General features: G+C 36.2%; 1 protein-coding gene across 4 annotated transcripts in view; it reads left to right on the forward strand.

The window, feature by feature from the left end:
• tpk1 (thiamin pyrophosphokinase 1) overlaps positions 1-14,031 on the forward strand; it is a 94,813-nt gene that overhangs the window by 62,019 nt on the left and 18,763 nt on the right. For all 4 annotated transcript variants that reach the window (XM_044105316.1, XM_044105318.1, XM_044105317.1 and 1 more), the window contains 3 exons: positions 367-462; positions 5,291-5,437; positions 9,647-9,755. In XM_044105316.1, coding sequence (XP_043961251.1) covers positions 367-462; positions 5,291-5,437; positions 9,647-9,755 — 352 coding nt within the window. The remainder of the gene's footprint in view (positions 1-366; positions 463-5,290; positions 5,438-9,646; positions 9,756-14,031) is intronic.

Raw genomic sequence — 14,031 nt, forward strand, 5'->3', positions numbered from 1 at the left:
TGTTGTATGTGTGTGCCAGTGATATGAGGAAGACGGAACATTTTAGAAGCAAAGTGACTCTGTGGAGAGAAGAAGAGATGGAATGGGAAAAATCCAGAGCCTGGTTGTTTACCTAGATGTTGTAGTTTAAGGCCACTGACTGGAACCTCTACATTATTCAACAACACAACCCGCGGGAAGCTAGACGGCACTAAAACACTGATTTATACCTCTCTCCATGTCTGCTTCCCTTTCTGTTTTCTTTCCTTTGTTCTGCTTTTCCTTATCTCTCCCTTGGTTTTCCCTTTACTATCGGTGTTGTAGTACAAATATTGAATCATGTTTTGTTGCTCTTGTGTGTGTTTTAATTTGTCATTGCGTCTATAGGGGTGCAAGCTCATAGAAACAGCTGACCAGGATCTAACTGACTACACCAAATGTATTGTAAAAATGCTGGAAGAGATAGAGACACGAAAGCTGCAGGTAAACTACACTCTGCTCACTTTCAGGCATGCTTTTCATCATTCTTCAGCTTCTAAATGACAACATTTTTTTTTTTTCAAAGAAATGCCTCAAATTTGTCTTATTTACACTTTATTTGACTGGATACCTTGATGCGAGCATTCCCATTACTTAGTTCTTGTTACAGAAAATAATAGTAATAATAAAAATAGCAGCTCAAGAGGCTGTGAAACTAAAATATGTTTTTTAATTTTTTTTGCAGTGTCTTAAGTTGCTTTTTAAAAGCATCAGTAGAGTCCAACAATCACAAGTGTGTGTGGGAGTTTATTCCACAATCTTGATCCAGCAGCTTGAAAAGATCTGTTTGTTCCTAAAACAAGTACGAGGGACCATGAGTGGGTTCTGCTCTGCCCGTCATGCGCTCTCAATGTCAAAACCAGTATGTTTTATTTTAGAATATTATAGTTCTATAAACTCTTCTTAGATCATTAATTAATAGTTTTAAGTCTTGCAAAGATTAATTGCAAAAACATCAAATTTTAAGTTGTATGGACATTTAATGGTCGTTACTTTCTTGAACATAATCAGGGCCCTTTCAGTTTAGCGGGGAAGTTGAATATTTACAGCAGTTGTTTAATGCCATGGAAAATGTACCTATGTTACATCGATGTAGTTATTGATCCAATACCATAAATCCTTGGTTAAAACAAGTAGGCTATGCTGTTCTTCTTTCCGTCTGAATGTTTAGTGCCCTGAAGTAAAGCTTTCAGGCATCTTGTGCTATTGAAAAGATGCTCAGAGGTCAGTAGTGCCGGACTGTGTTTTACCAATGGCAAATTCCTGCTGGGATATGTGGGTGTATGGGTAATGAAAAAAACTTGTCTCTTTTGGAAGAAAAAAAATACCAAAGCTCACTCAACATTTCCTGGAGAAATAAGGTTTGAGAAATATCATTGAAATAACATTTGGTACACTTACACCTACATATAAAATCCAAAGGGGCTATTGACTCTTCTAAAATACAGTATTTGACATATTCTGTTTTTTTTTTCTTTTTTTCCCAGCCTGATATTTGCAATACTGCTGTAAGCTGCAAGACAAGAGAGCCTTGTGTCAAGTCGGATGTATATTTCCACAGTGATCAGGCATAAAATGTCTTATGCCTTGTTTTTTTCCTCCCACTTTTGTCTCATATCTATTATTATGTATCCTATCCTATTTTATTTTCTCCCTTATCACAATGAGTACCATGTTGAGTGTTACCCCAATCACTGCAGAGTGTCCTAATCACTTCACAAATAAATTTCTAAGCTAATGAAAGACAAAGGGAAAGACACTTTGATGCATGCAAACATTCACTTCTTCTCATGTACACACATGTAACCAGGCTGTGTGTTTTTACCGGTACATTGTTTCTGCTAGATTTCTCTTTCCCCTTTGTGTTTTTTCGGGTTTTTTTTTAGCTTGACTAATATTTAACCTTTTTTTTTTTTTTTGTTGCTGGGTGTTTTTTTTTGTCTGTTTTCAAAGGATAGGAGCCTGGCAAAATGCTTTCTTTTTTATGATTTTCTGCTGAGGGTTTTTTTGTCAAAGATTTTTCCTCCTTACCCTTTATTACTCATACTTGAACTCTGGCTCTCTTTAGTACCCAAAATAGGTCGAGAACAGCTCAACTTCTCTAAGAATTTAAGAGAATGCATTGTCATATTCCTTTTTCTGTTCACCTTTGCGAATTTCAATCCATTTAGCCCTTTTAAGAGAATGAAATATTTCAGTGAAATAATAGGATTTTAAAATCCCCGGGAATCGTGTCAGAGGATTATAGTGGATTTAGCTGTTTTTTCTCTGGAACGTGTGTACCCTGGCTGCAGGTACTTATCTCCTTAATACCGTGCATGTGCTTTGGAAATGCCTGTTTTTTTGTGACTATGCTTACAGTGAGGCAGCACCCTGTGTTTTAATATTCTGCTCTGCTATGATCTGTTCATCATTTTCCAAGGATTCTCTCCGTTGATCTCACAGGCCTCTTTCTGGTTGATCCGACTCCTTCAGCCAAGCAAAATGAAGAAAAGCTGATTCTGTACACCCTGCTTGTTGAAGTGTTCTTTATTCGCTCATACATACCTTTCTTGCCCTGGTTTGTGGTTGATTTAGTGAACAAATACAAAAAGAGAAATAAACAAAAAATGAAGCTCATATTTTTAAATAATGCTTATTATAAATGATAAGAAGGGACAATTTATTTTGTGCTTTTCTCTTCACTCAAATCACCTTACATTAGGGCCACATTTACCCAGTTGCATTCACTAATGTGCATCTATTCTTATACCCCCATCAGTATGCAATTTAGTGTTTAGTGCCAAACACCAGTAAAATGCAAGTAAAGTGAAGATTGAGCTAACTATTTGTTGAAGCTTGAAGCCCAATGCACCTCTCGCATGGGCTAAACTGTGTTTTTAGCTTTCCTCTCATACCTGTGAATTTCTTTGAGCAACTTTTCATCTATTTTAAATAAGGCTAAAATTAAACAGTAAACTCTACTTACTGTTTAACTGGCACTCCCCTAAAGGTTTTGGTGCTTAGGGGTTGGTAAATTGCTCTGAGCTTTGCAGGATCTATATTAGGACTGCACAATATTAGAAAATTATGATGATAACAGTGGTGATAAATTCATCTTTTTCCCACCAATGTCTTTCTCTCATGTCATTCTTTCAGCACTGAACGGTTTCTATTTTAGTCTACTCAGGTAGTTTGATTGCATTAAGCTAAACAAAAGTTTATAAGATGCTTCATGATTGTGTGATTCAAGATAGAAATATTTGGAAATGATGTCTTGTGTACTTGGATACATTTCTGTCTGTGGGTTGATACAGTTTGCCCTGTGAGTTGGTGCTCTTTACCAAATCACAGTGAAGGGTTTTACAGCAAGATTAGCATTTTTTGAACCCTTCCATCTCTGTCAGTGCGTCTCCCTCACAGAGGGGAGTTTGTTTATCAAGCCTTGTTGTTTACAGCTTAGACGATGTTTCATCATGCGCGGGTGTCAGCCAGATGTTGAAATAACCTCAATCTCAGCACTCTGTTTTGTTTTAACTCCATTTCCTGAGGGAGGAAGTAACTTGTGACACATTTAGTTTGATAATTTATTTCCCCTTAGTTTGATCTAAGCTTTTTTTTTTTCACTGACGAAACTTGGTGAATAAGGTGAAATGATCAAATTGACAAAGTGATATTTTGGAGGTCACTTTGGAATAACTTAAAATAGGTTAATACATGCACACTGGAAGGATCAGAAACATAAAGTATGTAATTATGACAAATTACTGCCATTTTACTGATGGGGGTTGTAGTAAAAAAATGTTCCAAGGAAACTGATAACTTTTTTTAACAGATGTTTCCCCTGCATATCAAGCATATGGGACCAAATCAATTTTTACCTCTTCGTGTCCATACGCTCATAGCAAATAAGATATCAAAGTTTGATTATAAGCAGTGTTATTTAAGACCACTGACATATTCAATACCAAATTCTCTTTGCTATTGAAATGGATGAGATCATCATACGAATATCTGACATGTTTTTCGAACCCTCGAGAAAAAAAGGTTGCACATGTCTAGGAGTTTGGTAAAGGATATAAAAAGATCAAGCGCAGACAGTCTCCTGGAAAAAGAAGTCTCCGAGAGCCTTTAACTTTCATCACACGGTCTGAAGGTAACGCTTGCAAGTTTTCATGTCAAAGTGCACCTATCTAAGAGTAGAATGCACAAATCTATTCCGAATGAGAGACATACCAGGGAGAAGTATTTTATATTTTGGAGCAAAACATAAATAGGTTGAGATGTTACATTTACACTGGGTACATTTTTGACCATGGAAAATAAAGGTGTTTATGAAGACAACATTCATGAGGAAGTGTATATCACCTGTTATTAATTATAGTGGTGAAACTTAACACTTTAACAGAACAAGTGAAAACCAAAAGTACATATCCATTTAATTTAGCTGACAATTCAGCTGGTGTTTCCTAAGAAAAAGTTAATGATTTTTTTTTTGTGCCATTGTTTATATTGACAATTTTCATTTGGTAGTACTTTTACAAAAAGAACCAAGTGCTTTCTTGTTATAAAATGCTGAAATAGTGCGGTGTATTTTATTTTCCTACCCATGAAGTCTTATATAATTTTGTTTTGCTCCAGGCTAGCCAATGCTGCTGAACGTTTAAAAAGGTGATGAAAATGGAAAAGTAAAAAACATCGATGTGTGTGATTGACGGAACTTGGTTCATTTTTGTCGCTGGTGTGACTGGCAGTCATCAGCCTGTGAAAGCTCTTTTGCCCTCTATACTCTGTTGGGTTTTAGGGCTGTCAGCACTCGCGCAGACTGCTTGGGGAGTATAAAGATAGAATTGCTGAGAACAGTAAATAAGGAAGTGGCTCAAAATGTAGATGCTATATAATCTAGCTCCATTGATTTGCACCTAATATTTTAATCTCCTAAATTGACTCAGGGAACTCATTTCTACGAAGGTTGTTGTCTATTATATGATCAGATTATACTTAAAGGAAATGTGGTTTCATGGCTCCAGTACTTGAAAGCCATATATATATATATATATATATATATATATATATATATATATATATATATATATATATATATATATATAATATACCTTCAAGTTAAATGATGTGATATAAAAGCTTTTTTAACAGGTGGAACATGTTGATAAAATTTAGCGACAGTAAATTGATTCAAAGCCTTCTGTCGCCAGCTCTTTTACTTTCTAACAAACAGGTACATCATGACAAAATTTCAGAAACACTCCCTGGTATTCGATTCTCTTCACAGGTGGACACCATAGTGACGCTGGGTGGGCTAGCAGGGAGATTTGACCAAACCATGGCATCGGTTGAGACGCTCTTTCATGCTCAGTCCATGACACAGCTGCCTGTTTTGATCATACAGGAAACAAGCTTGGCATACTTACTCAGACCTGTAAGTAAATTGTATTTCTGGCTTATTTCTATTATTTCCTGTTGTTTTGCCAAATAATCCACTGGTCATTCATTCTAATTATCATTTCCTCTGATTGTTTCTCTAGTATAATCTTCAAACCTGGCTTCACATCAATACCAAGCTACTAACAAAAAATTGATGGTTAGTCTTTGGAAAACTGCAGTTTAAAAACTGCAATGATCAAAATTAATCAGTTAATATTAAATTGTTAACATCCCAGTGTTTCACTATAAGGAGTAGAACAGTAAATGGCAATAAGAAACTACTAATTGGAAACTAATAATAAATTTATCAAGTATTTATTCTATATTTTCACTTTTATCTGTCTTTCAAAATATGAATAAATGTATATATGACTAAAGTTAACTTTATTACAACTGTGCCAATAATTATTTTGTGCTGTTTAGCAGATAAAATAATAATTGTTGTTACTAACTTTTAAAGCAAAGAAATTATTATTATTATTATTATTTTGCTTTAAACTTGTATGAAAAATAGGTTCCTAAACCTGCCAACACCTAGTTGCAGCAAAAGTAAAGCAATAGATCAACTCTGTGGAAGAAAGTCTTATATTCATGTAATGACAGCCTCCAAAGACCTGAACTTTTATTGTGGTGTTATTAGAACTATATGTTCCCTATAAAATGCATATAATCACTGCGTACATAAGCAGGCTCAGAACCTATTTTCTTCAAACTAGGCTAACACTGCCCCTTAACAACTTCCAAATCATCCATCTCCCAGGCGCTCTCCCTACTTTCTATTCTCCCTCAAAAATGTTTTTCTTTGCTCTGTTCCTACCTTGATTAGAGAGTTGAAAGCTTTGTTTTTTTTTGTCAAGTAATCACTTCAAGAACAAAAACACACATGCACACTCACTTTCTCACTGATCTACACACTGCTCTGCTTGTATAATGTCCCAATTTGCTGTTGTGAAAGTAAGAGCTGGAGTCTCTCCTGATGCCACTCAAATTATTCTTTTCTCCTTTTTCTCTGTGCCAGCCACTTTCTCATGCTCCGCCAATGATTGAGTTTACAAGTGGGCTTAACACCTGCCTTTTAGAACATGCATTGAACCCACAGCCACTCAACCTCTCTGCTGAGTTGCTCCTTTCTGAAGTCTTTGGGACAAACAACTAACTGTGATGCCTTCTGATGACAAAAGCAAACCCCGCTCTTCTGCTTTCTTGCCATACTTCTTGTCGTTATTCTAAAGGCGTGTTGTCATTTGCTGCTTCATACCTCAACACCTCCAATTAATCTTAACTTCAGCGAGGGTAAATTAAGCTCGTTTGTCAACGCAGCTCCAATTCGCCAGTGCCTCACATTCCTGTACATGAAGGTGAGCTCAACCTTCTAAAAGCTCACCACTGTTTGTTCAAGTTATGAATGTATTTGAAGTGTTTACTGTCTAACAATCTCAAGTCTTATTAGATACAATAAAAAGTCCCCAAATGTGGTTAATTCAGAAATCGAATACTCAATAGCACCATGATCATCTATTAAAACACCACAACAAAAAATACTCTATAAACGTTAAATCCTCAATAAAAAGGTGAAATCCTTCCATTAATCCCTCATGTTTTATTCAGTAAATTCAGTATGTTTCATTATTTTTGATTAAATCTCCGAATCTGTGAACCACAAATAAGCTCAAATTTAATCAAGGTTGCACCTGTTTGTCTTATTTTATTTGATTCCCAAATAAGGTTTCTTAGTATAATTATGCCACCAGGATATATGCAGAAGTCATGTGTTTTCAATCACAGTCTCAGAGCACTGCAAAATTATCATATCTTCTATTAAATTATGGGTAGAGAGACTTTTATTTCTGAGACTCTGCAGAACAGGCGGATGTTTTAATCAGTCTCAGTCTCGAGGTAGTGCTAAATTTGCTTAATTCGAGTCTCATAAATAAATAACATAAGGACAGAAGGTGCGCTCGGCTAGGTTTGCTTTTCTCTGGTGATGTGCTTTATTGAGTCTCGGTTAACCAGAGTGATATTTACTCTGAGATGTAAGCCACCCTCTGTAGAGGCTCTTGGGGCCCTGCTCTGTGAGTTGTGGGACTCAAGATGTGCAACGATGCGTCTGTCCGATCTCTTCTGTAATTCAGTCCAGCATACTGGTTCAAGCTTTAAACTACAACCTTATTTACTTGCTGCTCTTTGAAGGAGTAAGACTTGTCAGTGAGGCGGCTGATGTAAAAGATGAAATGTGATACTCGAGCAGTGTTAAATCATCCAAGCCTCTCTGCTGGAGTAAACTAAGGAAAGACTTAGCATTTAAATAAAAAGTATAAATAAATACGAAAGTGAGCCAGGATGACAAGTTCTGCCAATGTGTATACGTGTGCATGTGTGTGTCAGACCATCTGCACAGAAAGGACATTTCACAACAGTATCTGTCGCTCTTCTGCCTCGTTATTCAACGTATGTCTAATGTAATTTATAACTATCATGGTAATTATTTTGTCAAATTACAGCTGGTAGTTGCATGATAAAAGTTATTTCTTTGTTAAATTAGAAATTATAACATTGTGGTTTGTGCGACCTTTACATTAATCACCTTGTGACTTCCATTAAACTGATATTAAACCTGTTGTCCTTATAGTATCTTCAGTATTTGCTTATTTACACAACAGAATTTAGCAATTGAGCTATTCAAAATGGGGTACCTATGAGACGTTGTTGTTGCAAAAGTTGTTCATTATATTTCTGTATTCCAGTTAACGTGGTCCTCATGTTAGTGGAGATACAGTGGTATCAGCTTTAAGGTAAACCTTGCTCTTGAAGAAATGCAGTTGTTTAATTAACAACCTTTGAATTGAATTAAGGGACACTTTCAAGGTCTACTGTGGAATGATGATTGTAGAGGAGCCCACCAGGGCTAGGTTTAGAGGTAGACTAGGATTTTTTATTTTTTTTATTTTTTTTTATTTTTCTTGGGATTGTAATGTGAGGAAGAGGAAGAAATGTGCGGCAGAAGCTTTGACTGTGAATGAAAATTAAGGAATTACTATACAATTTTAATTTATCAATCTTAACTTCCCTGACCTAAGTACTTAACTAAATAAAATCTATCAAACTATATCTATTTAAAGACTGAAAATGAAACGTTGTTTTGTGGGAAAAAAAAGACCTTTTCAGTATTTGACCTGCCAATCACTGATCAGAGCAAATCAAGGCAAAATTGTTTGATTCCAATCTCTGGCTAATTAACTGGTGTATCTTAGTCTTTTCTTGTCAGAAAAGCAACTGTGTGTCAACTGCATAGTTATGTACGGTTCAAGATGTTATTCTCAAAAATAGTTATGGATTCTTTCTATTTTTCTTATTCCATTTTTAAATCAAAAGTATTTTATCTACCCTTTTCTATTACTGGCAACATGTCATTCAATTTTGGTTCTAATGTTTTGGGGAATTAATTTTACTAAAGAAAAACCACCTCTTTATATGGAATAGGGCATATATGTAGTTGGGAAAATACATGTTTGCCTTTTATGCCTGTTCTTCATGTATTCCCTTTCTGACACTATAACACACATAGCATGTGCTTATGCCTAGAAAATAACCACAGGTTTGTTTCTGAACACCAAAAGCTCTAAAGCCTAAATATTTGCCATCATTCCTCCCCGCTGGTTCTGAAGTACCAGGTTGCTAAGCTATGAAAACACTACTTTAAACATACACTTTTAAGTTGGTTAATGTGTTCCTTCCCCGGTTGTGTTCATCTATGGCACTTTTATAGTTTTAGATGACAGATGTTGCTATAAGTACTCTTTTTTTTTTTAAATGTAGTATCAGAAGCATTCCATACTCAAGAAACACCAGCTTGCAAAATTATTCATGCCTCTTAATTTGTTTTCTCATTACAACTATGACATATTACACCTGAATTCCATGTGATAATCAACACCAGGTAGTGTGGAACTTTTAAACTCAACAAAAATAATACATGGTTATTAATTTCTGTTTCACAAATTAATATTGCTTATATTGCTTGATAAGTTTGAATTCACAACAACGTAATTATAAGAGTCAGGAAGTACTATAGTACAACAGAACCTTTTCTAAACTATTATGGTGCACATTAATATTGCGATAATAATGCATTTATGATATATTCTGCTGCATTAGAATGCATTTGTGCAAAGCGATTCACATCATTACTGCAATGTGTTTGCAGGGCAACCACAAACTCGGGGTAAACACCAGCCTGGAGGGAGAGTGGTGCAGCCTCATTCCTGTAGGTGGACCCTGCCAAACAGTCACCACAGGACTCAAATGGAACCTGGGTGAGTCTCTTCCTGTTTACAAGCTGTTATTACGCTCCTGCTTGCTTTACACCAGAACTTCGCAGCTTCAGTTTACATACAGTAAGCCAGTGGGATAAACTCGAGTGTTTGAAGTTTGCAGTGAAGGAAAATAATCCTTATATCTTCTAGAGGCTTGAAGACTTCAGCGCTTGTTTCACAAAGTAAATATAAGATCCAGGCTTGATTTGTTTCCATTCATACTGGATGCATTCCTACAAGCAAAAGAGATGCCATGATTTACAGGTGCTTCATTTGCGTCAGTCAAGTGATTCTGCGGTTTTGAACAAGTTTCATTTGCAAATGATACACAATGTGCCTCAAAGAGCTTTTTGTCTTCCCGACAATTGTGTGAAAATCTACTGGAAGCTCATCTGAGGACCCCTGTGGCTTTACTCCACTCCAACCCACATGGCCAGCTGTGCTCTTAATGAGTTGGCACAGGCTGAACTGCCACCCATTCAAGGGAACCTGGACCTTCTGTCACCAGGGTTGCATAATGTGTCTGCTTCTTGGTGGGTGTCCACTGCTCCCGCCTGTATGTGCATGTGTACATTTTTAGGAGCCTGTACGCTTGAGCGAGCACACGTCTGCTTGTTTGATCACGTCGTTGTACACGTTTGAATATTCATATGTGCTTGCGCTTCCCGCCTTGTTTATCGACTCCTTGTTGGTGTGTGTGTGTGTGGTTTTTTTATCTTTTTTTTTTTTTTTGGCTACAATATGTTGTACAGTGCACTTACGTGGCACACCTGTGAGATGGCCTTCTGAATGGTAATGAGAGGGACTTAATACTTGAGAGTCTTATGCAGATTAGCCAGTGGTAACAAGATGCATAATTAACCACATGCATATTTAGAAGGCTAGAAGTAATGATTTCCTTCTGGGGTTTGATGGAAGGACCAGAATATTAAACTAAAATTTAGGACATATTTTTCTCTTCAGTTTTGACTTGTGTATGTACAGTAGGTTGATTGCACCACTCTGGAGTGTGTGTTTGTTTTGACAGCAGTATGTCTTTATTTATTTATTTATTTATTTTCTGTGCTGCGAATTAAATGCAGCTTCTCAGCTGTGAGCAGTTCCATTTTTGAGTGACCCACACTTGTTTGAAACTTCTCCGTGAAGAAAAATGTATATGTTAACTGCTGCAGCCTTGCTTGCCTGAAGGATATAGTTTCTTTATTTGAATTTATTTATTCATTGAAAAGTTGATTTTATTGAAAGTGAACATAACATTTGACATCAGTTCATATAGATGTGATGACATGTGTTAATTGGGATTTATTCTGCAAGCATAGAAACATTTCAAAACCAGTGTCCAGAAACCAGCATGGCTCTTAGGTGGGTGAGTGAGATTTTGGGGATTTTGCTAATTAGCCCTGTATGATTTAAAGGGCACAGAAAGACCACAGCCAGCTGCTCCAGGATGTAGGATAATACAATTCTTATTCTGGAGAATATTTGCCAGGAGTTCAGAACTACTGCTAGCTCCACATATGGATCATACAGTGAGAGTTATGACAGGAGTAATCAGCTATAGTTCTTTAGGAATTACTCACCCAAAAAGCAATATTTAAAAAATATGAATATTGTTGAGAAATAAACCATGTTTATGAAGAGAAAAAAAATAAGTAAATATGTATAATGTTTAATGAGTAAACCAATTAAAGCTAATTAACTGAGTGGCAATTAGGTACACAAGTTCTGCTCACCTGGATTTCTATTAGTGTACTCTGTCAATCAAGTATATTAAAATCCCAACACCCTATCCACACTTAACTTGCATTTTTTATCTTCTGATGAATTACCAAAAGACAGCAGAACTCTAATGAGCTCTCATGCTAAGACAAGTCATTACTTTACCAAATCATGTAGTCTTGGACTGTACCTTTGTGGCAAATTCACTTTTAATTACATATGAACTTAACACCTGCAGTCCACCCCTCGTTGTGTTACAGGAATCAGATTCGACATGCATTTTAGAAAAAACAAACCAAGAGTTCAGCCATCTGAAAAATCATGTCAGTAAAGGGAAATTGCAATGTTATGACGGTGACCTTATGTATAAACATAGCTTTTTAAGGATGAGCATATAAGGCCATATGTATATGTATATGTTTTCCTCTATTAACATATTCCAAGATATTAATTCATTCGGTCTCTGACTGTTTGGACTAACTGAAAAAAATATATTTTATTTAAAATGATAGACAACAGCAACAATTCTTAGGTAAAGTGTGTTCAATCGGTATAAAAGAATATCTCTTACCACAAAGTATTTTTGCTTTGGCATACCATCAACAGATTCATTTCATTCACAAGCTAATATCATACCACCCATCCCTAGATTGTAATAATGGCTTTTAAGAGACATGTTTCAACTGCAGGTAACTATTTCAGGAGCCAGGCTAGTTATCTGAGACTCCTCTTTAGCCTCACTCCATTTCCTCACAATTTACCAAGTAAAAACATATTATTAGGGCACAAATTTACCTTTGGAAATGACCACTTTCATTTACAAACAACTTTGAAATCCTTTGCAGTGTCTTTGAATTGATCTAAATTACAAAGTGTAATTGACAAGAGTTATGTAGGTGTTAGCTAAAAAAAAAACAAACAAAAAAAACATTTATTTTCACAACCAGTTTCTCTCATACAGTGATTTAACCCTCCTGTTATGTTCGTTTCTGAGGTACAGCAATAATGTTCGCGGGTCAATTTGACCCGGGGAGTGTTTAGTCATGCTATAGTGTCAGAAACCAAAAAAATCCTCCAAATCTTTTTTGTGTCTGATTATTAACTCCTATACTAACCATTCCAATCAATATTTGTGCAATTATGTTTTTTTATTCCTCACAAATAAAGGATCAATGATGACAATTTACTCATTTGGACATAAAAAATGTGATTTACAATTTTTTTTATGCCCACTGAAAAACCTAAACACAAAATAACACTAATTATCTTTGAAAGTGATTTTTTGTAAATTTTTTTGCATTACATTTTTAATTTTTTTTCTAAGGGTGACCCCGCCTCTCGCCCGGAACGCAGCTGGAGATAGGCACCAGCAACCCTCCCGACCCCATTAGGGAAGAAGGGTGTAAGAAAATGGATGGATGGATGGATGGATTTCTAAGGGTGATCTTTATAATTGAACTTGAGACACATTTACTGTTCTTAGTTGGAGATGAAGACCACTGAATTTCACCATTTTTTGACATGAATGTCTTGCTTCGAGAAACATGAACATCATTTTCATCAATTGCTTCATAATCAGAATCATCAGACTCAGAATTGACCTCAATACTGTCTTCAGCTTCAGAAACCTCCTCTTCTATTTCACTGTCATGATCAACAAGAAGTTCCAGAGCTTCCAGGGCTGTCATCTTTTTTTTCCTGCTGCTCATTTCCTGACCTCTGACAGTGACGATATCACATGTACCTTTAGTGTGTAATGTGTTTAGGACTCCCTTGCAGAGAGTATTTATGCCCACCCACCCCACCCCTTCTAGTGAGTGTCACTCAGTGTGGGTGGAGTTTTTACACGGGAACAGTAAAGAGTAAAGGTTCCCGTCAAAAGTTTTATAAACACCTGCTTTCTCAGTTTCCTTGTGAAGTAAAGAGAATAGTGAGAATGTAGGCTTGTGTGCATGCATGTGTGTGCATGCGTGCGTGTGTGTGTGTGTGTGTGTGTGTGTGTGTGTGTGTGTGTGTGGTGAAATATGTCTCATAGGTGCAAGGAAACAAACAGAATTGGACATTTTTTAAAACTTTTTACCCTTCAACTTGTATGCCGGGTCAAATTGACCCGAACAGTATCTATGTAACAAATAGACACAGAGGGGGCTGCAAGTGTGTAAAATGAAAAAAAATTTTTATATACATAGAGTGCACCTATTAAGACAAATAGAAAAAGTTTCATGCAGAAAAAATACTTCTAACTATTTTTTTTTTTTTTTTTAACTTTGAAACGGGTCAAATTGACCCGCAACATAACAGGAGGGTTAAAGAATGGGATGTTGGTCAACATCGATGCAGTGGGACGAGATACAAACTCTGTGTTTTGTCATAGATGGCCCAGTTTTGGGAAATAACATGTGGGTAAATAATGTCCCTTGTCTGTTAGTCAAATTGTTCCTTAAAGTAGCATGCTCATTATGCTCACTGTGTCACAGTTACTTTGCTAAAATAATGAGCATAACTACGAGTGAATGTAATAATGCATTGTTGAAGCAAAGCTCAGATGGCGCACCAT

Source organism: Gambusia affinis, linkage group LG21 (assembly GCF_019740435.1).
Source record: "Gambusia affinis linkage group LG21, SWU_Gaff_1.0, whole genome shotgun sequence".
NCBI lineage: Eukaryota > Metazoa > Chordata > Actinopteri > Cyprinodontiformes > Poeciliidae > Gambusia > Gambusia affinis.